Below are 14,895 nucleotides of genomic sequence, written 5' to 3' on the forward strand. Positions count from 1 at the left end.
AAACCATAACCCACTTACCCTCCTTTGATGTAATCCAGGAAGGTGTACTCCGACTCCACGGTGAATGAGAGCAGCGTCACCTCGGAACCAAGAGACAGGGGTGGCACGTTACACAGAGCCCGAGACAGCAGGGATCACTGGTGCAGTGCTGAGTGCCGAGGAAAGGTGCTAGTGTGATACCCCTGGAGACTATCGATTGCCCGTCAGCCCCAAGGAAGGAGTTAACTTCCCCACCCTGCTCTCTGGCAATGTGGGTCATGTTGAGCTGGTAGGACATTTTCTGTCAAAGCTATTTTTCAGTGTAAATTGAGTTTTCGCCTACATTTTTGGGGGGGGTGAAAATATCAGAATTCCATGGAAAATGTCTGCATCCCTTGGAAAATCCCCCTAGGAACTAAAATACACTGATTTTGAAATGATACTGTAGCACTTCATGGGAGTTGTAGTTCAGTCACTTCATGCTCCATTCTTCTCTATGCGCTGGATTTTCCAGCAGGACTACATCTCCCATGATGCCCCACAGCCAGGGACGCCCAAGTAACACTTCCCTTCTCCAAGAGGGAAACCGTGGTGCATCATGGGAGATGTATACCAACCTAGACGCCTGGCCCATAGAAGAGGATGGAGGTATGAGATGCCCAAACTCCAGCTCCAACAAGGCACTGCGGCAGCATTTCCAAATTTAAATGTTTTGGTTTTCAGCTGAAATCTTCTGAAATTTGAATTTCTGGTTGTCATCATGGATCCTCCCTGCCACCTCATTTTGAACCAGCTCTTGTTTCATGTCTGTCTGGAGGGCCCATTAGTTTCAGTGGGTTGGTGATTCAACAGGAATCACAAGTTTCACTATTTGAAGGATGTCTCTCATCCAAGATCTGACAGCGATCAGGCCTCCTTAGCTTACAAGATCAGAAGAGAAATCTGTCCACAAGAAGCTGATTGGTGACTGAGTGGTTCCACATTTCTAGTGATGTGGCAGAAAATTCTGACCCTTCATATCAAAGCATAACATGGAGGGGAAATATTGTCGGGGAAAGAATGCTTCTGATTGGTTGGTCCTGCATGGCAGCTTGCCATTGGGCAACTCGCCAGCCAAGGATAATCATCTCCTACCTTCCTGGATAGCTTAAATCCCAAAGAAAAATAACGTCACTTACTGTTCCTGAGTTAATGTATTTCTTTTTCTTCATTTTCTTTTTGGGATTCACCACCTGAAAGACGAAGAAAATGGAAGAGACTGAATAACCTGCAACACAAAGTGAAGCCTGTTTATGCTAGCACAAATGACACCATTGGCATAGGTCCCTCAGCAATAGTGATGGTGGAGGTTGTCCATTTTTATCAGTGTGTCTTCTTCCTGCTCTATCTTATTGTAGAGTGAATAACCACAACTGAATACAGTGTTCCAAGTGAGGGGCATATGATTGATTGATAACATGTTCTCAGTGTTTTCTATCTGTCTTTATCCATCGCGTCAGATATTCGGACATCAGAACAAGTCTCCAAATTATCTGGATGCTCATCTTTATTTTTAGTCTGAGATATTTCCCCCTCCCCTCCCAAAAAACTTATCATCAGCAAAGTAAAAACAACCCATCTTGCTTCTGATCTTTATATAGCCATCTCTTAGCAGAGATAAGGATGGAGGCAGAAAAGCCTAAAGCAACAAATTCAGTTCTCAGCAAAGGCAATTCTTTACGTCTAGTTTGAGCAGCCCTGGGGATGCCAGAGAACATAACAATATTTCTGTTACTAAAGAGAATGTTTCCTTTCTCTGTCCCAAAGCATGGTCCCAATGCTAGGAAAAGATTTATCAAGAGATTTCAGCCCTGACAGTCCAGTCGCAATGTGGCGTGAATTGGGGTAGCCCCCGCTGAACTCAGCTGAGCTTTGCTGATCTACAGCAACTGAGGGACAAGCCCCATGGGAGCAGTCACCCTGTGCCGAGGTTCAGCTGGAGGCATAGGTACCACTTACAGTCCTCCCAGCAGGGCTTATGGAGGATGGAAATGGTGCATGGGCCCCATGCTGGCTCTCTGCAGAGGGGGATTTCACTCTCGAAGTGCATGCATGGCCCCATTATCACAGAATCTGAGCACCTCACAATCTTTATGATATTTACCCTTCCAACCCCTCGTGAGGCAGGGCAGGGCTATCAAACCCATTTTACAGATGCGGAACTAAGACCCAGAGAGAAGTGACTTGCCCAGCATCTCACACGGATTCCATAGAGGAGAAAGGGACTTGAACCCAGTCTCCAGCTAGCATCCTGACCACTGGGCCAGCCTTCTTTAGGGCTAGACTAGCACTGTCCACATTGTTAGACGTGGAGGCCAAGTGACTAGTGATTTGGGGTACCTCCATTTTTGAGCACCCAACTTGGAGACATCTTGAAGGGGCCTGACTTTCAGAGGACTGGTGTTGGGCCCTTTCTTACATCAGGTCCCTTTAAGACATCTCAAGCTGGGTGCCCAAAATCACTGGCCGCTTTGAAAAAGCTTGGCCAGAAAGTCCACTCTTCAAATGTCCAAATTCTGCAGGACAAAACTGCCCATGCTACTTTCCACAACCCAACTGCTCCATAAGGGCCCAGGTCCTTCCAACACCTGGGATGGGGAAAGCGCCCAGATCTCCTGACCCTACTGCTCATCTGGCCCTCTCCAGCAAGTCCTGGTCTTCTCCCAGCCCAGCAGCTCTGCTGGCTTCCCCGGAGCTCTCAGTGATAACCAGGAACATGGCCTTTCCAGCCAGCAAATTTACATTTTTACTCTATCTCCAAAAAGAGCTAATCTGAAATCACTTTTCCCCCTGCCCTTCATGATGATCCGTTTTGATAAGGTCTTGGGAATTCATCTGGAACAAAAGGCATTAATGATTTGAACAAATTATACGCCAGTCTCCCCCACTCCTCCCCTTCACTCCCTCCCCTCCTCCCGCTGGAGGGAGCCCTGAAAGCCTGCGAAGGGACATGCTGGGACACTAATAATGTGTCAGAGCCCAGGCGGCCATGCTGAAAGCTGGCCTAGAAACGTCACATCAGATGATATTAAAAGGGAGTTGCCACAGTTAAGGCATGGGGAGTGCACAAAGCACTTTGTGAGAGGGAAGGAAACCCAGCGCAAGAACACAGGGGATTCAAAGCCATGGGGTCGTTGCTCGGATTTGCTTATCGCTGACACACCGGCTCTGCCATCTGCACGGGGAGTTTTAAGAACAGAGGCCCTCAGTCAACGGAGCGATGCTGAGTCACAGCAGCCAAAGCCGCCTGGAGACTGCACACGGTTACTCTGGGCCCTGCTCCGGGTCTCCACTTGCACAGCGTCGCCCTGGCTCAGCTGACATGAAATACGCCTCAGGTTTTACTTGCTGTGGCGTGCCAGTAAACAGCCAGACCCAGCCTCGCCTCCAGGTGAGCCATGTGGAGAAACACCGGCCAGGCCCCACCAGGCAGAATGCATCAGTACTAACCCCAATGAGTTCACTGGTGAGGCAGCTACATGCACTCTGTTCTGGCCAGATGACCAGGGGTAAACTGTGGGCCAGGGTGCTGACATACCGGGATTGTCCAGACTTCAGTTAGTGCGAGGATGAATTTCTAGGCGAGTCCCTGGAGGGTGTAAATCAGCATAGCCCCATTGACTTCACTTTATGCCAGCTGAGCATCTGGCCCACAAGGTCACCCTCACCGAGGTGTCTAGTCTCCTTTCCCATTGCTAGTTCATTGCACTCCTGGATCCTGAGACTGCCCCAGCCTCCTGGAAGGTTTAATTAGGTGTTGCAGCCAAGGAGCTATGATAAACAGAGCCCAGTAGCAAACAGAAACATGGGAGTATCCCGGAGTAACTCACAGATGGGTTTGTATCCATGGTAAAATCCCTTTATGGTTGTACAGTAGTAATTTGTTTGTATTATTTATTACTGTCGGGAAATGTCTAATAATTGGCTTTTATACAGTATTTTTCCATGAGGAGTCTTGAAACATCTTGATTTCTGAGCAATTTCCTGCCAATGCCCTGAGTCCTGAGCAGCTGCCCTCCCTCTGTTCCAGCCCTGAGCCCCCCCATCCCCTGCTCTGCCAATGCCCTTGCACCCTCGCCTTCTGCTGTTTCAGTCTTGGACTCCCCACACACCCAGTTCTGCCGATGCACCTTGATCCACCACTGTTCCAGTCTCAAGTTCCCCACGCAGCTTTCTGATGCCCGTCACTGCTCACCGGCAGTCCTGTCCATCCCCTGAGCAGGGACTCAGCCGTGTGCTGATTTTGTTATTGCAATTATTATTTATTATTACCGGAGTGCCAAGACGCCCTAGTCACGGACCAGGACCCCACTGTGCTAGGTGCTGTACAAACACAGAGCACTAAGATGGTCCTTGCCCTGTAGTCAGATGTTCTCCAACCTAGGAGAGACCATCAGACTCATCTCCCATGTGATGTCAGCATGCAGTGAATCCAGGCCATCCGAGGTGGGCAGCCAGTGTGTGACAGCAAACCGATCGGGTGGTATTTGACACCATTGTCACTCCTTTTCCACAGGTGCAAACAACTGCACAAGGGACTAGGCAATCATCAGCCCTGATCTCACAATGGTGTCACACTGGTGGTGACCACTGGCCAGACCCTCAACTGGTGTAAATCAGTGTAGCTCCACTGGAGTTACTGGACATTTGCCAGGTTACTCCAGCTGAGGATCTAGCCCAGGAATCACTCCTGATTTACACTGCCTCTCAACACGGGAGCGCACAAGGCTGGTGGAAGGGACGTGGCCCAGCACAGTGGCAGCCTGGCTGCCCAGAGCTTGGCTAGTTCTCTCGATGGGTTCTGGGGGTGCCCCGTCTGCACTCACCTCGTAGACGTTGAACTGGCTTTGCCCGCGGGCCAGCTCCCGGTAGCTGGTTGTGAACTCCCCAATGAAGTCGTGGCTGTGCATGGAAAGAGAAGCTCTGTGAGAAATGCTCTAGTGATGGATTGTCAGCCTGGGGGTCATGCCCAGGTGTCAAGGGGCCATGACCACCTTAACTTTCCCATACTGCTAAGTGGGGGTAGGGTCCTGGGGGGAACCACCACTGCAGAGTTCATTCAAGCTCCTTCTTCCCTCCTTGCTGTCTCTTTCTCAGTCCCCTCTCTTTTCCTGTTGTCTTTCCCTCTCTGCTGCACTGGGATCATTGACAAAGCATCTCTCTGCAAACAGAATGAGTAATGGCTGCAGCACAATGGCCCTGATCTGGCCCTGGATAGAGTCACTGCACTTCAGTGCCTAGGCTGCTCTGGCAGATTTGAGGTTTGTACAGCTCTAGCGAGTCCCCCTTACCTGCCGTCCCGGTCCCAGTCGTACACTTCCACCTTGATGGTCCTGCAAGACACAGTGCCATAGTTATTGCCAGAGTCAGGGTGGGACGATTTCACTAAAGGATAGATCAAATCATCCCTCTGCCCCCACATGCACAGCCTAGACTAGCATCAGTATCTTCTCTGGCCCTTCACTTAATTTTGCTGCAAGAGTCTTCTTCTGTGCAGCCCGGAACAGTCTTGTCCATTCTCCATCGCCTCCCAGGTTTCAACACATTCCTACTTTCCTGGTCTATGACCTGTAAGTTCTTCATCCCTCTGCTGGTCTGTGCTATGTATTGCTCCCCATCTGCTTTCTCTGTACACCTTTATCCTGCCCTCTCTTCATTGCCTCCTCACTAAGGCAACCAGGACTTTCTTTTCAAGCCCTCTGTATAATTGTGCCTCACCAGGAGGCTAGACTAGCTGGCCTCTTGAGGTCCTGTCTGCCCTACATTTCTGTGGTTCTGTAGGTCTCTAACCATTCCCATCACCTGTCTCTGGGCCAGGCCTAATTCTGCAGCACCTTAGAATAGCTCAGCACAGAGCTTCCAGTGGTGTTCAGCACAAGTGTGAACCAGGGCCCCCCAGACCTAAAGGCAGGAGGTGCCGACCTGCCCGGGGATGGGGAAAGGCCGTACCAGACTCCCACCCCTATGGATCAGCACAGCTCTAACACACCCTCGCTCATGATGCTTACGCAAGGGAGCAGAGATTTCTGCACGAACCCTCCAGCCGATGTGGACGGACATTGGTCAGAAGCCAGTGGCTGCACCCAGTGGGCAGGGAAGGAGTTAATACTCAAAGCGCTGTTTCAATCGGGGAAACAAAGTGAGGGGGTGGATTGCGTGTGTTGTCTCCATCTGTGACTGGCTTGGCCCTGGTGTCTACGTTTCCGTGGCAACTGAGGCTAAAAATACACTTCCAAAAAAATGGTGGTGGTGGTGGCGGGGGGGACGGACGACCCACGCAACAGTCAAAATAAACTAATTAAATCTCCAGCGCAGGAGTCGGGAGGATAATTAAAAATCATTTTAATAATTTGTTTGGACTTGTTTGGAAGCAGGCGAACGAGTTAAGTGTGTGGGGTGAACCCACCATGCTCCAGAGACCAGCAGGGCTGCAGAGGAGGGCGCTAGGATCATTCCAGGAGCCATGGGTCACCAGGTGCAGAGTGCTGGCTGGTGACTGCTACCCTGAGATCTCCACAGAGCTGCCCTGGACCAGGAGTCGCCAGAGCGGATCAGAGAGTGGGGGACATCTAGCCTCAGTTTCCCACAGTGCCCAGTACCAGCTACTTCAGAGGAGGGGGCAGAACCCCAGTGGATAATTATGGAATAACCTGCCCATGCAGGAAGCTTCTTCTTGACCTGTGTGACTAATAATTGCTTTATGCCCTGAAGCAGGTGGGTTTATAGAATCATAGAACTGGAAGGGACCTCGAGAGGTCATCTAGTTCAGTTCCCTACACTCATGGCAGGACTAAGTATTATCTAGACCATCCCTGACAGGTGTTTGTCCAACCTGCTCTTAAAAATCCCCAATGATGGAGATTGCCAACGTCCCTAGGCAATTTATTCCAGTGCTTAACCACCCTGACAGTTAGGAAGTTCTTCCTAATGTCCAACCTAAACCGCCCTTGCTGCAATTTAAGCCCATTGCTTCTTGTCCTATCCTCAGAGGTTAAGAAGAACAATTTTTCTCCCTCCTCCTACTTGTAACAACCTTTTATGTACCGTACTTGAAAACTGTATCATGTCCCCTCTGTCTTCTCTTCTCCAGACTAAACAAACCCAATTTTTTCAATCTTCCCTCATAGGTCATGTTTTCTAGATCTTTAATAATTTTTGTTGCTCTTCTCTGGACTTTCTCCAATTTGTCCACATCTTTCCTGAAATGTAGCACCCAGAACTGGACACAATACTGGAGTTGAGGCCTAATCAGCACAGAGTAGAGCGGAAGAATTACTTCTCGTGTCTTGCTTACAACACTCCTGCTAATACATCCCAGAATGATGTTTGCTTTTTTTGCAACAGCATTACACTGTTGACTCATATTTAGCTTGTGATCCACTATGACCCCCAGATCCCTTTCCGCAGTACTCCTAGGCAGTCATTTCCCATTTTGTATGTATGCAATTGATTGTTCCTTCCTAAGTGGAGTTCTTTACATTTGTCCTTATTGAATTTGATCCTATTTCCCGTAAGGAAAAACCTGCCTCATCTAATGTAACAATTTCTTGCTTAACGGGAATCGGGTCCAGCCAGTGCTGACTATAGACACACAGAACACAGACAGAGTGGTGAGAACAGAGATACCCTGTCTGGAGGGAGGGGGGAGTGAGCTTAGCAAGCATTCAGCCTCAGCTAGGTAAATATTAGCAGCCTCTCTTTACAGGGGAAACTGAGGCACAGAGCGGCAATGTGATTTGCTGAAAGCCACCCAACAAATCTGTGACAGAGTCCAGAATGGAAGCAGGGTCCCCGATTCCCCATCCTTCCTGCTCTGTCCATTAAATCACAGCAGATAAGTTGATTAATGAGTCATCATTTCCACTAAAGATGGGCCGAGTGTCAAATGCCCCATGAGCTGGGTGCCCCGCCATTAATTATCATACTCTTACCAGCACAAGATTGTAAATCATCGATCTAAGGTCCTTATCTGACCCCGCCATCTCGTAATTGTTACTGTATTTACCCTCACCGCCATGGGGGGTAGGGCACAGCTGTTACCTGCTGCTGCCTGGCCCCAGAGGTGCCTAAAGTTCCGAGGTGACTACATTTCCACAGTTAAAAGTCCTTCGGGTGCCTGAATTTCAGCAGCTGAGCACACGCACAGCTGTCTAAGTCCGGATGCCAGCCGGCACCACTCCCCAGCAGAATCCCTGCCTGTTTTGCCTTTAGGTGCATCTTACGCTGCATTTTCAAACCATTGGCAGAGAGGCTCGGCGCCTGGTCGACAGGGTGGGTAGCAGAGCCCGAGTCACAATGCCAGTGCAGCCATTCCTAGCACCCTAGCATGAGCCCACATCTGTAAAGCCGGGCTCCGAGACTTGCTGCTGCAGGTTTGACAGTGTAGCGCAGATGTACCCTCGGGGCCTCAGCCTATAGCAGTGCTCGGAGCAAGGGATTTAACTTGGATCTTCCAGGTAAGTGCCTTAAGCCCTGGGCTCCAGAGTCATTCTCATGCTGTGTGGCCCAATGTAGAGTTAATTAGTTATACCCAGTGGAACACTTTATTGGGGAGACTGAGAAAGGCCCACTTCAGGATACCCCAGACCTGGTGATTAGGGACTCTCCAGAGCAGTGGGAGACCCAATTTTGACTCCCCTGGGTTGCACACTCCCAGAGACACAGAAAGTCAAACAGATCCCACTGCCCTTCCACTCTGCTAAACTCCCCAGCTGGCCTCCCCTGTGCGCTGAAGTGATGGGCATGAAGCCGCCTGCGAGATTTGTGACGCCAAAGTGGCCCTGACATTACATTTAAAGTCACACACAGACAGTCAGCCCCAAACGTTTGCTCTCTCGAAGGAGCTGGCTGCACCTCCAGCCCTAACAGCGATACCATGCCCCAAGCAGCTGTCAGCACTGAGCATCCGTCAGGGGCCTCTCGCCTCTGCAGTCGCACCCAGGGCTGGACCCTGTACGGGTCAGTCTGTCAACCTTTGTGAAAACCTCTTGCCAGACTGGCTGGAAGATAAAGATGGGAGAGGATGATGGATAAGGAGGCTTCAGGGGGTGGAGCTGTATCAGAGTTTGGCTGGGACAAGGGTAAGGACCAGATTTACAAAGGATGCAGGTGTACACCTAGTGGATTTTACAAAAGTGCCCAAGCAGCTCAGGGGTATCTCTGCATTGTTAGGTGTCTAAATACCTCTGTAAATCTGGCCCTAAGTGGGTTCTTCTAGCTCTCTGAAGTGGCTGGCTCTTTACCCAGGCAGCTATAAGGGAGATGGGCATGTCTAACTAGAGAGGGAGGTCCTAGTGTGTGGGCTGAGCAGCCCTGAGGAGGAGCAGCTAAGCTAGGAGACAAGGCTTGGACTGGGCTTTGCATTGTTTCCTTTTCAGTTCCCATTGTGAATAAAAAACAAAGCCCAAGAAGGGGGTAGTACTGATCCAGAGGGATGTGCTCCTGGGAGACCCTCAGAGAAAAACACCCAGGATTGCAAAGTAATTGAAACGAATGCTCCCCCACCCAGCTCAGCAAGTGAGCAGGATGGCTAACAATCTAGGAAGAGACAGACGGAAGACTGTACTGGGTCCAAAACAAGGAGACACATATCCTGGCTATGTTAACACTCAAATTCACACCCCCACACGCACATCCATGATGGTATTATTTGTTTATGTGTTTATTATGCATTAATTTAGAGCTTTGAATTGTGTGGAGGAAAGATGCAAAAAAATCCTCCTCCAATAATGCACTATGTCTCCCTAAATAATCTCCAGCATCATTCTGTAGTATCTATATGTTGCATTTATCATTCTGGAGTATGTATACATCACATCTTTCAGGCATATGTCATATCTAGCATTCTGGAATACGTATGTGTCACACTCAGCATGTATAGATCATCACCATATGACACACCATATTGTGTGTATGTCACATCTGTCATGTATATGATATGTCATATCGTGTATATGTCACATTTATCATGTATGTCACGCCTATCAGGTATATGTTGCATCTTTCATATCAGAGGATCATATGACACATTATGCCATGTATATGTTGTATCTATCATATCACCATATTATGTGACAAATCATAGTATATAATATCATGTGTATGACACATTTATCATGTATATGTATATCGATCACATCACCATATCGTATGACACATTGTATTGGATATATGTCACACCTACAGTGGCATGTCTAACTATAGCATCTACCTACAGCATCATATCTATGCTACATCTGTCTGCAGTACCTTCCTTGCTCTATAACAGCTTTGGACTTGTTCTCTTGCTGCGTATCCATAACACCTATTTAACTAGCCAGCTTACTAGCTAGCTACAGTGCTGTGGGCTATAACTGGCTAGAGCCTTGATTGGGCAGACCGGCTTCAAGAGGCTCTTAAACTAGCTGAAGCCCATTCCAAAGGCTAATCCCCAGAGGCTGTCGAGAATGAGACCTGGGCCCAGAGCATTAGCTCCAGGGAGCTGGAGGGCTCCCTGTGTATTCACTTTCCCCAGTGCAATTAGGCTCCCAAAGCCATCAACCCCCAGACACACAATCGTAAGCAAATTTATCAGCCTCGCCCCCTAACTGGAACTCTGGCAGAGTGTGTGACAGGCGTTTCCAGCTGGTGAGTGAGCCGGGGATCTGTGACTGTCTCAGGAGACTGTTATGAGGAGGTTGGGAGGAGGACATGACAGCCAGCAGCTCCTTAGCGACCAGGGTGGAGGTGGGCGTTTCTTGTCCAGCAGGTTCTCTGGGAGCAATGCGTATGTCCCAGTATCGGTATGCTGGCTGTCTCCATGTGTGCATCTGTCTGGAACGCCAGATCCAGACACATCAGAACCATGATATTCATTCACTGGAATACAGCAGCTTCTTTCATACAGACAGTGTCTGAAAATGTTTTTCGCATGAGGGGACAGATTCCGAGGAGACGTAGATAGAATAGCATGAAGAAGAATAGAAAAAGTTACCACTGTAATGAAACTGCAAGGTGCCAAACTGAAAATTGACGCAATATTTTCCACACAATTAGCCTGGTGGGATGCACTGGCACAAGAGATCACGAGGTCGAGAACGGAGCAGGATTTGAAGAAGGGGACTGGACAGTCACCTGGCTCTTGAGACAAAGAGGAAAAGCTAACCAAGTGTTCGGAAAGGGTTACACGCCCTCCTCTAACTCACCCTCTAACTCAGTGGTTCTCAACCAGGGATCTGGGGCAGGTTTCAGGGGTCCACCAAGCAGGGCCAGCATTAGACTCACTGGAGCCCAGGACAGAAAGCCAAAGCGCCACTGCATGGGGCTGAAGCCCGGGGCCCTCAGCTCCGCCAACTGGGGTTGAAGCCGAAGCCTGAGCAATGTAGCTTTGGTATGGGACCCCAGGCAATTGCCCTGCTTGCTACCCCCTGATGTTGGCCCTGGCTTTTATATACAGAAAATCAGTTATTGTGGCACAGGTGGGCAGTGGAGTTTTTATACCATGTTGGGTGGGCCTCAGACAGTAAAAGGTTGAGAACCCTGCTCTAAGTAACAGGTCAGCACGAGACTGCGCCATGAGCACATGTCTCCATAATCGTCTGTAAAGGGGATCTTTGCACCTTCATCTGAGCAGAGACGGGTACTGGACTGGGTGATCCATGGGTCTCTCTCATCCATCACGGCAAACCACAGAATAGAATCATAGAAGATCAGGGTTGGAAGGGACCTCAGGAGGTCATCTAGTCCCACCCCCTGCTCCAAGCGTTCCTCAAACTCTGCGTTGCTATGTGATGAACAGGATTCACACTCACAGGGCTGAATGGTCTAGCCCAGGGGTCTCAAACTCAAATGACCACGAGGGCCACATGAGGACTAGTACATTGGCCCGAGGGCCGCATTTACTGACACCTCCCACCCGCTGCCCTCAGCCCCGCCCACACTCCACCCCTTCCATGAGGCCCCGCCTCTGCCCCGCCTCTGCCCACCCCTTCCCTGCCCCCATTCCAACCCCTTCCCTGGCTCCTGCACCAGGGCTCACCCTGAGTCCCTGCCTGACCCTGCTCCACTTCCAGCAGCCTATGTCCCGGCTGCTCTGCCCGGAGAACTTGCTCAGCAATAGCCACAAGACATGCTACTAGGCAGGCCGGCCGACAGCAATTCCGGGCCCCAGGGCAGAACAATCAATGGGCCCGTGGTCGGCCTGACATTTCGGCGGTGCTATGCCTGTGCTGGCTGGAGCCCAGCGAGCTTCTGCCGGCTGCGCTGCTGGTTGCGCTGCTGGGCGCGCTCTTCCGGCATGGCCAGGGCTTCCACATGCCCACCTGGCCACCTTCGCCGCCCGCGGTACCACCCCGCGTGGGCCTAGGAGCCTGGCCCGCCCGGGCGAGCTAAAAGGGCCTGGGACTCCCGGCCGATGCTACAGCGGCAGCAGCCAGGAGCCCCTGGATCCTTTTACATCACCTGGGCACCTGGGCAATTTCCCCCTTTGGCCCGCCCTGTCGGCAGGCCTGCTACTAGGCCAGGGAGAGGAGCTGCGGTGAGCGCCTGCCTGGAGAAGCTGGCAGGAGAGGGACAGTAAGCACAAGTGGGGGGTTGTGTGTACCAGATGGAAAAATTCTGGGGGTGCCCCCGTGTGTAGTGTAGGGATAATAATACTGGCTGACCTCACAGCGGGCGGTACATAAGGCTAGTCAGAAAATGGGGAAAGGGGTTTCCACTGAAAATTTAAAGTTTCTGGTGAATAATCAAAACCCAAAATATTTCAATTCTGAAATGCTGATGCAGTGCCTCATGGGAGTTGTAGTTTGGGTGCCTCATCCTCCCATTCACCTCTACATTCATGCTTCTAGTCACCAGTTTCCTGCTTGGACTACATCTCCCATGATGCACTATGGTCTCCCTTCTTGGTGAGAGAAGGCAGCTTATTAAGGCACTTGCATGGCTGCAGTGTATCATGGGAGATGAAATTCAGTAAGAGCCTGTACCACAGAAGAGAATGGGGATACAATGCACCCACTCTACAACTCCCATGAGGCAATGTGATGGTGTGGAGAAGTAGGGCATTATCTGTACTATATTTTATTAATATTACATGCACCTCAGTTTGCCTGTTTGATATTATCTTGCCTGACTGCATGTAATTAAATCTCAGGAGGCTGTCAGGGGGGCAAACAGGAAACTAAAGGATGCCAAAGATAAAGTACCGCCAGAGGGCATACTAAGAGTCCTTAAGAGAACAATGGGGAAGCTGTTAACTGGGAAATGCCCACTTGTCAGACTCGAACACAGGTCTGATCCTAGGATCAAAGGGGCACTAAATCATTAAAGACTCCAGCCTAGAGAGGAAGGGAGGGTGAGTGGGCAGTAGGAGCTGGAGATGAGTCGCTGACAGAGACATGCTGGGAGAACACTCCAGGGACCGTCTGTCTCTCCCAGCCCAGGGCTGAGTAGACTTACCCAGACCTTGCAAGTGAAGAATATAGTTTGGGTATATTCCTCATTCCTTGGCTCCGGGCCTCCAGAGCTCCTGCCTCCAACCACATTATTGGCTCTGCATCCCCACGCCTGGGTTCTGCTCTGTTTGTGCCCTGGATCGGCTGTGCACGTGGAGGAGTCAGTTGTCACTCCAGAGCAGTATGTGAGCTGACAGGAGGGTACAGCTTTCCAGGACTGCATGCGCCACACCAGGACTTAGGGTGACCCTGGGGGGGACTGGCTGGGTTAGTCAGTCTGGGAGTTCAGCAGCCAGGGAGAACTACGGGGTCTGTTTGTGTCTGGCGGCCTGAGAAGCGAATCCCTTTCCCCTGTAGCGTGTCTTGCAGCAGAGGAGCGGCAGGTTGAGCTGGCAATGCTGCTTTGGGGGCTGAGAGCAGGCAGTGAAGCTGGGCAGATTCTCAGTAACAAAGGCCTATAATGCTAAATACCTAGTAATTTGGCATGGCTCGGCTGTTGGGAGCCCATCTTGGGACACACAAGCCCAAGGTGCTGAGTTAGGGTTGTCATCTTTTTAGTGGCTGGTAACTGGACACCTGAGGTCCTGCCTCCAGCGACCTCTTCCCTTGAGGCCCTGTCCCTGCTCCTCCTCTTCCTCCCCAGACCAAAAAAACAGACCTCAGGGCTTGCCAAATGACACCCGGACACACAAACCGAAACCTGGCCTGTCTGGGTGAACACCGTCCAGGTGGCAACCCTCTGCTGAGTGTAAGTGTGGCCCACGGGAGTGTCACTAAAAGGCTGATCTTTATTTCCTGGTCCCAGTCATGTGACATTGGTCAGGCTTATAAAAGTCACATGACTCCAGGGGCTACTGTTACATCTTCTCTTCTTTTTCCCCTTGAAAATCCAATATCCAGTAACATGCAATGTCAGCCTGACAGGACAACCGGGAACTAGCAGAGCCAGGTAGTAACAAACCAATAGAGATCTGTGGGGCAGAGGCCGGGGACAGCCTGACCCCTCTGAGAGGTGAGATGATTATTCTCCCTCCTAGTGGAGATCGGTCAATAACCACTGCCCGGGACCCTCCACACCTTTCTGATCACACAGCCACTCCGGTTGGCAGATCAGCTACCAACCTGCATCCGCCCCCTGCAGCTTGTTTGCTGCTCCTGGCGTGTTTCCTTGTCAGTGACCAGACAGGCTTGTGGTAACTCTATCAGCAGCATGCCCAGTGTCCTGTAGGCAAACAGCCAAGGGACTCCTTGCTTTAGTCAGGTTCTTTTGTCCTGTTGCACGACTGGCCCTCATGGGCCGCTTGGACCTATGGCCTCGGCGAGGACGGGACCTCAGCCGCCTGCCAGCTGACTTCTGTTTGGCATCTAGCATTCCTTCCTACTTGCCAGGGGGGTGTCTGCGTGGCATGCTTGCCACTTCTGTTCTAGTTCCCTGGGGCAGGGTTCT

At 50.6% G+C, this 14,895-nt stretch overlaps 1 protein-coding gene across 4 annotated transcripts in view; it reads right to left on the reverse strand.

Moving 5' to 3' along the window:
* LOC101950669 (copine-5) overlaps positions 1-14,895 on the reverse strand; it is a 181,410-nt gene that overhangs the window by 70,320 nt on the left and 96,195 nt on the right. For all 4 annotated transcript variants that reach the window (XM_065592444.1, XM_042861853.2, XM_042861852.2 and 1 more), the window contains 4 exons: positions 5,310-5,351; positions 4,845-4,920; positions 1,158-1,211; positions 19-80 (listed from right to left, as the gene is read on the reverse strand). In XM_065592444.1, the coding sequence (XP_065448516.1) occupies positions 19-80; positions 1,158-1,211; positions 4,845-4,920; positions 5,310-5,351 (234 nt within the window). The remainder of the gene's footprint in view (positions 1-18; positions 81-1,157; positions 1,212-4,844; positions 4,921-5,309; positions 5,352-14,895) is intronic.

Source organism: Chrysemys picta, chromosome 4, assembly GCF_011386835.1.
Source record: "Chrysemys picta bellii isolate R12L10 chromosome 4, ASM1138683v2, whole genome shotgun sequence".
Classification (NCBI taxonomy): domain Eukaryota; kingdom Metazoa; phylum Chordata; order Testudines; family Emydidae; genus Chrysemys; species Chrysemys picta.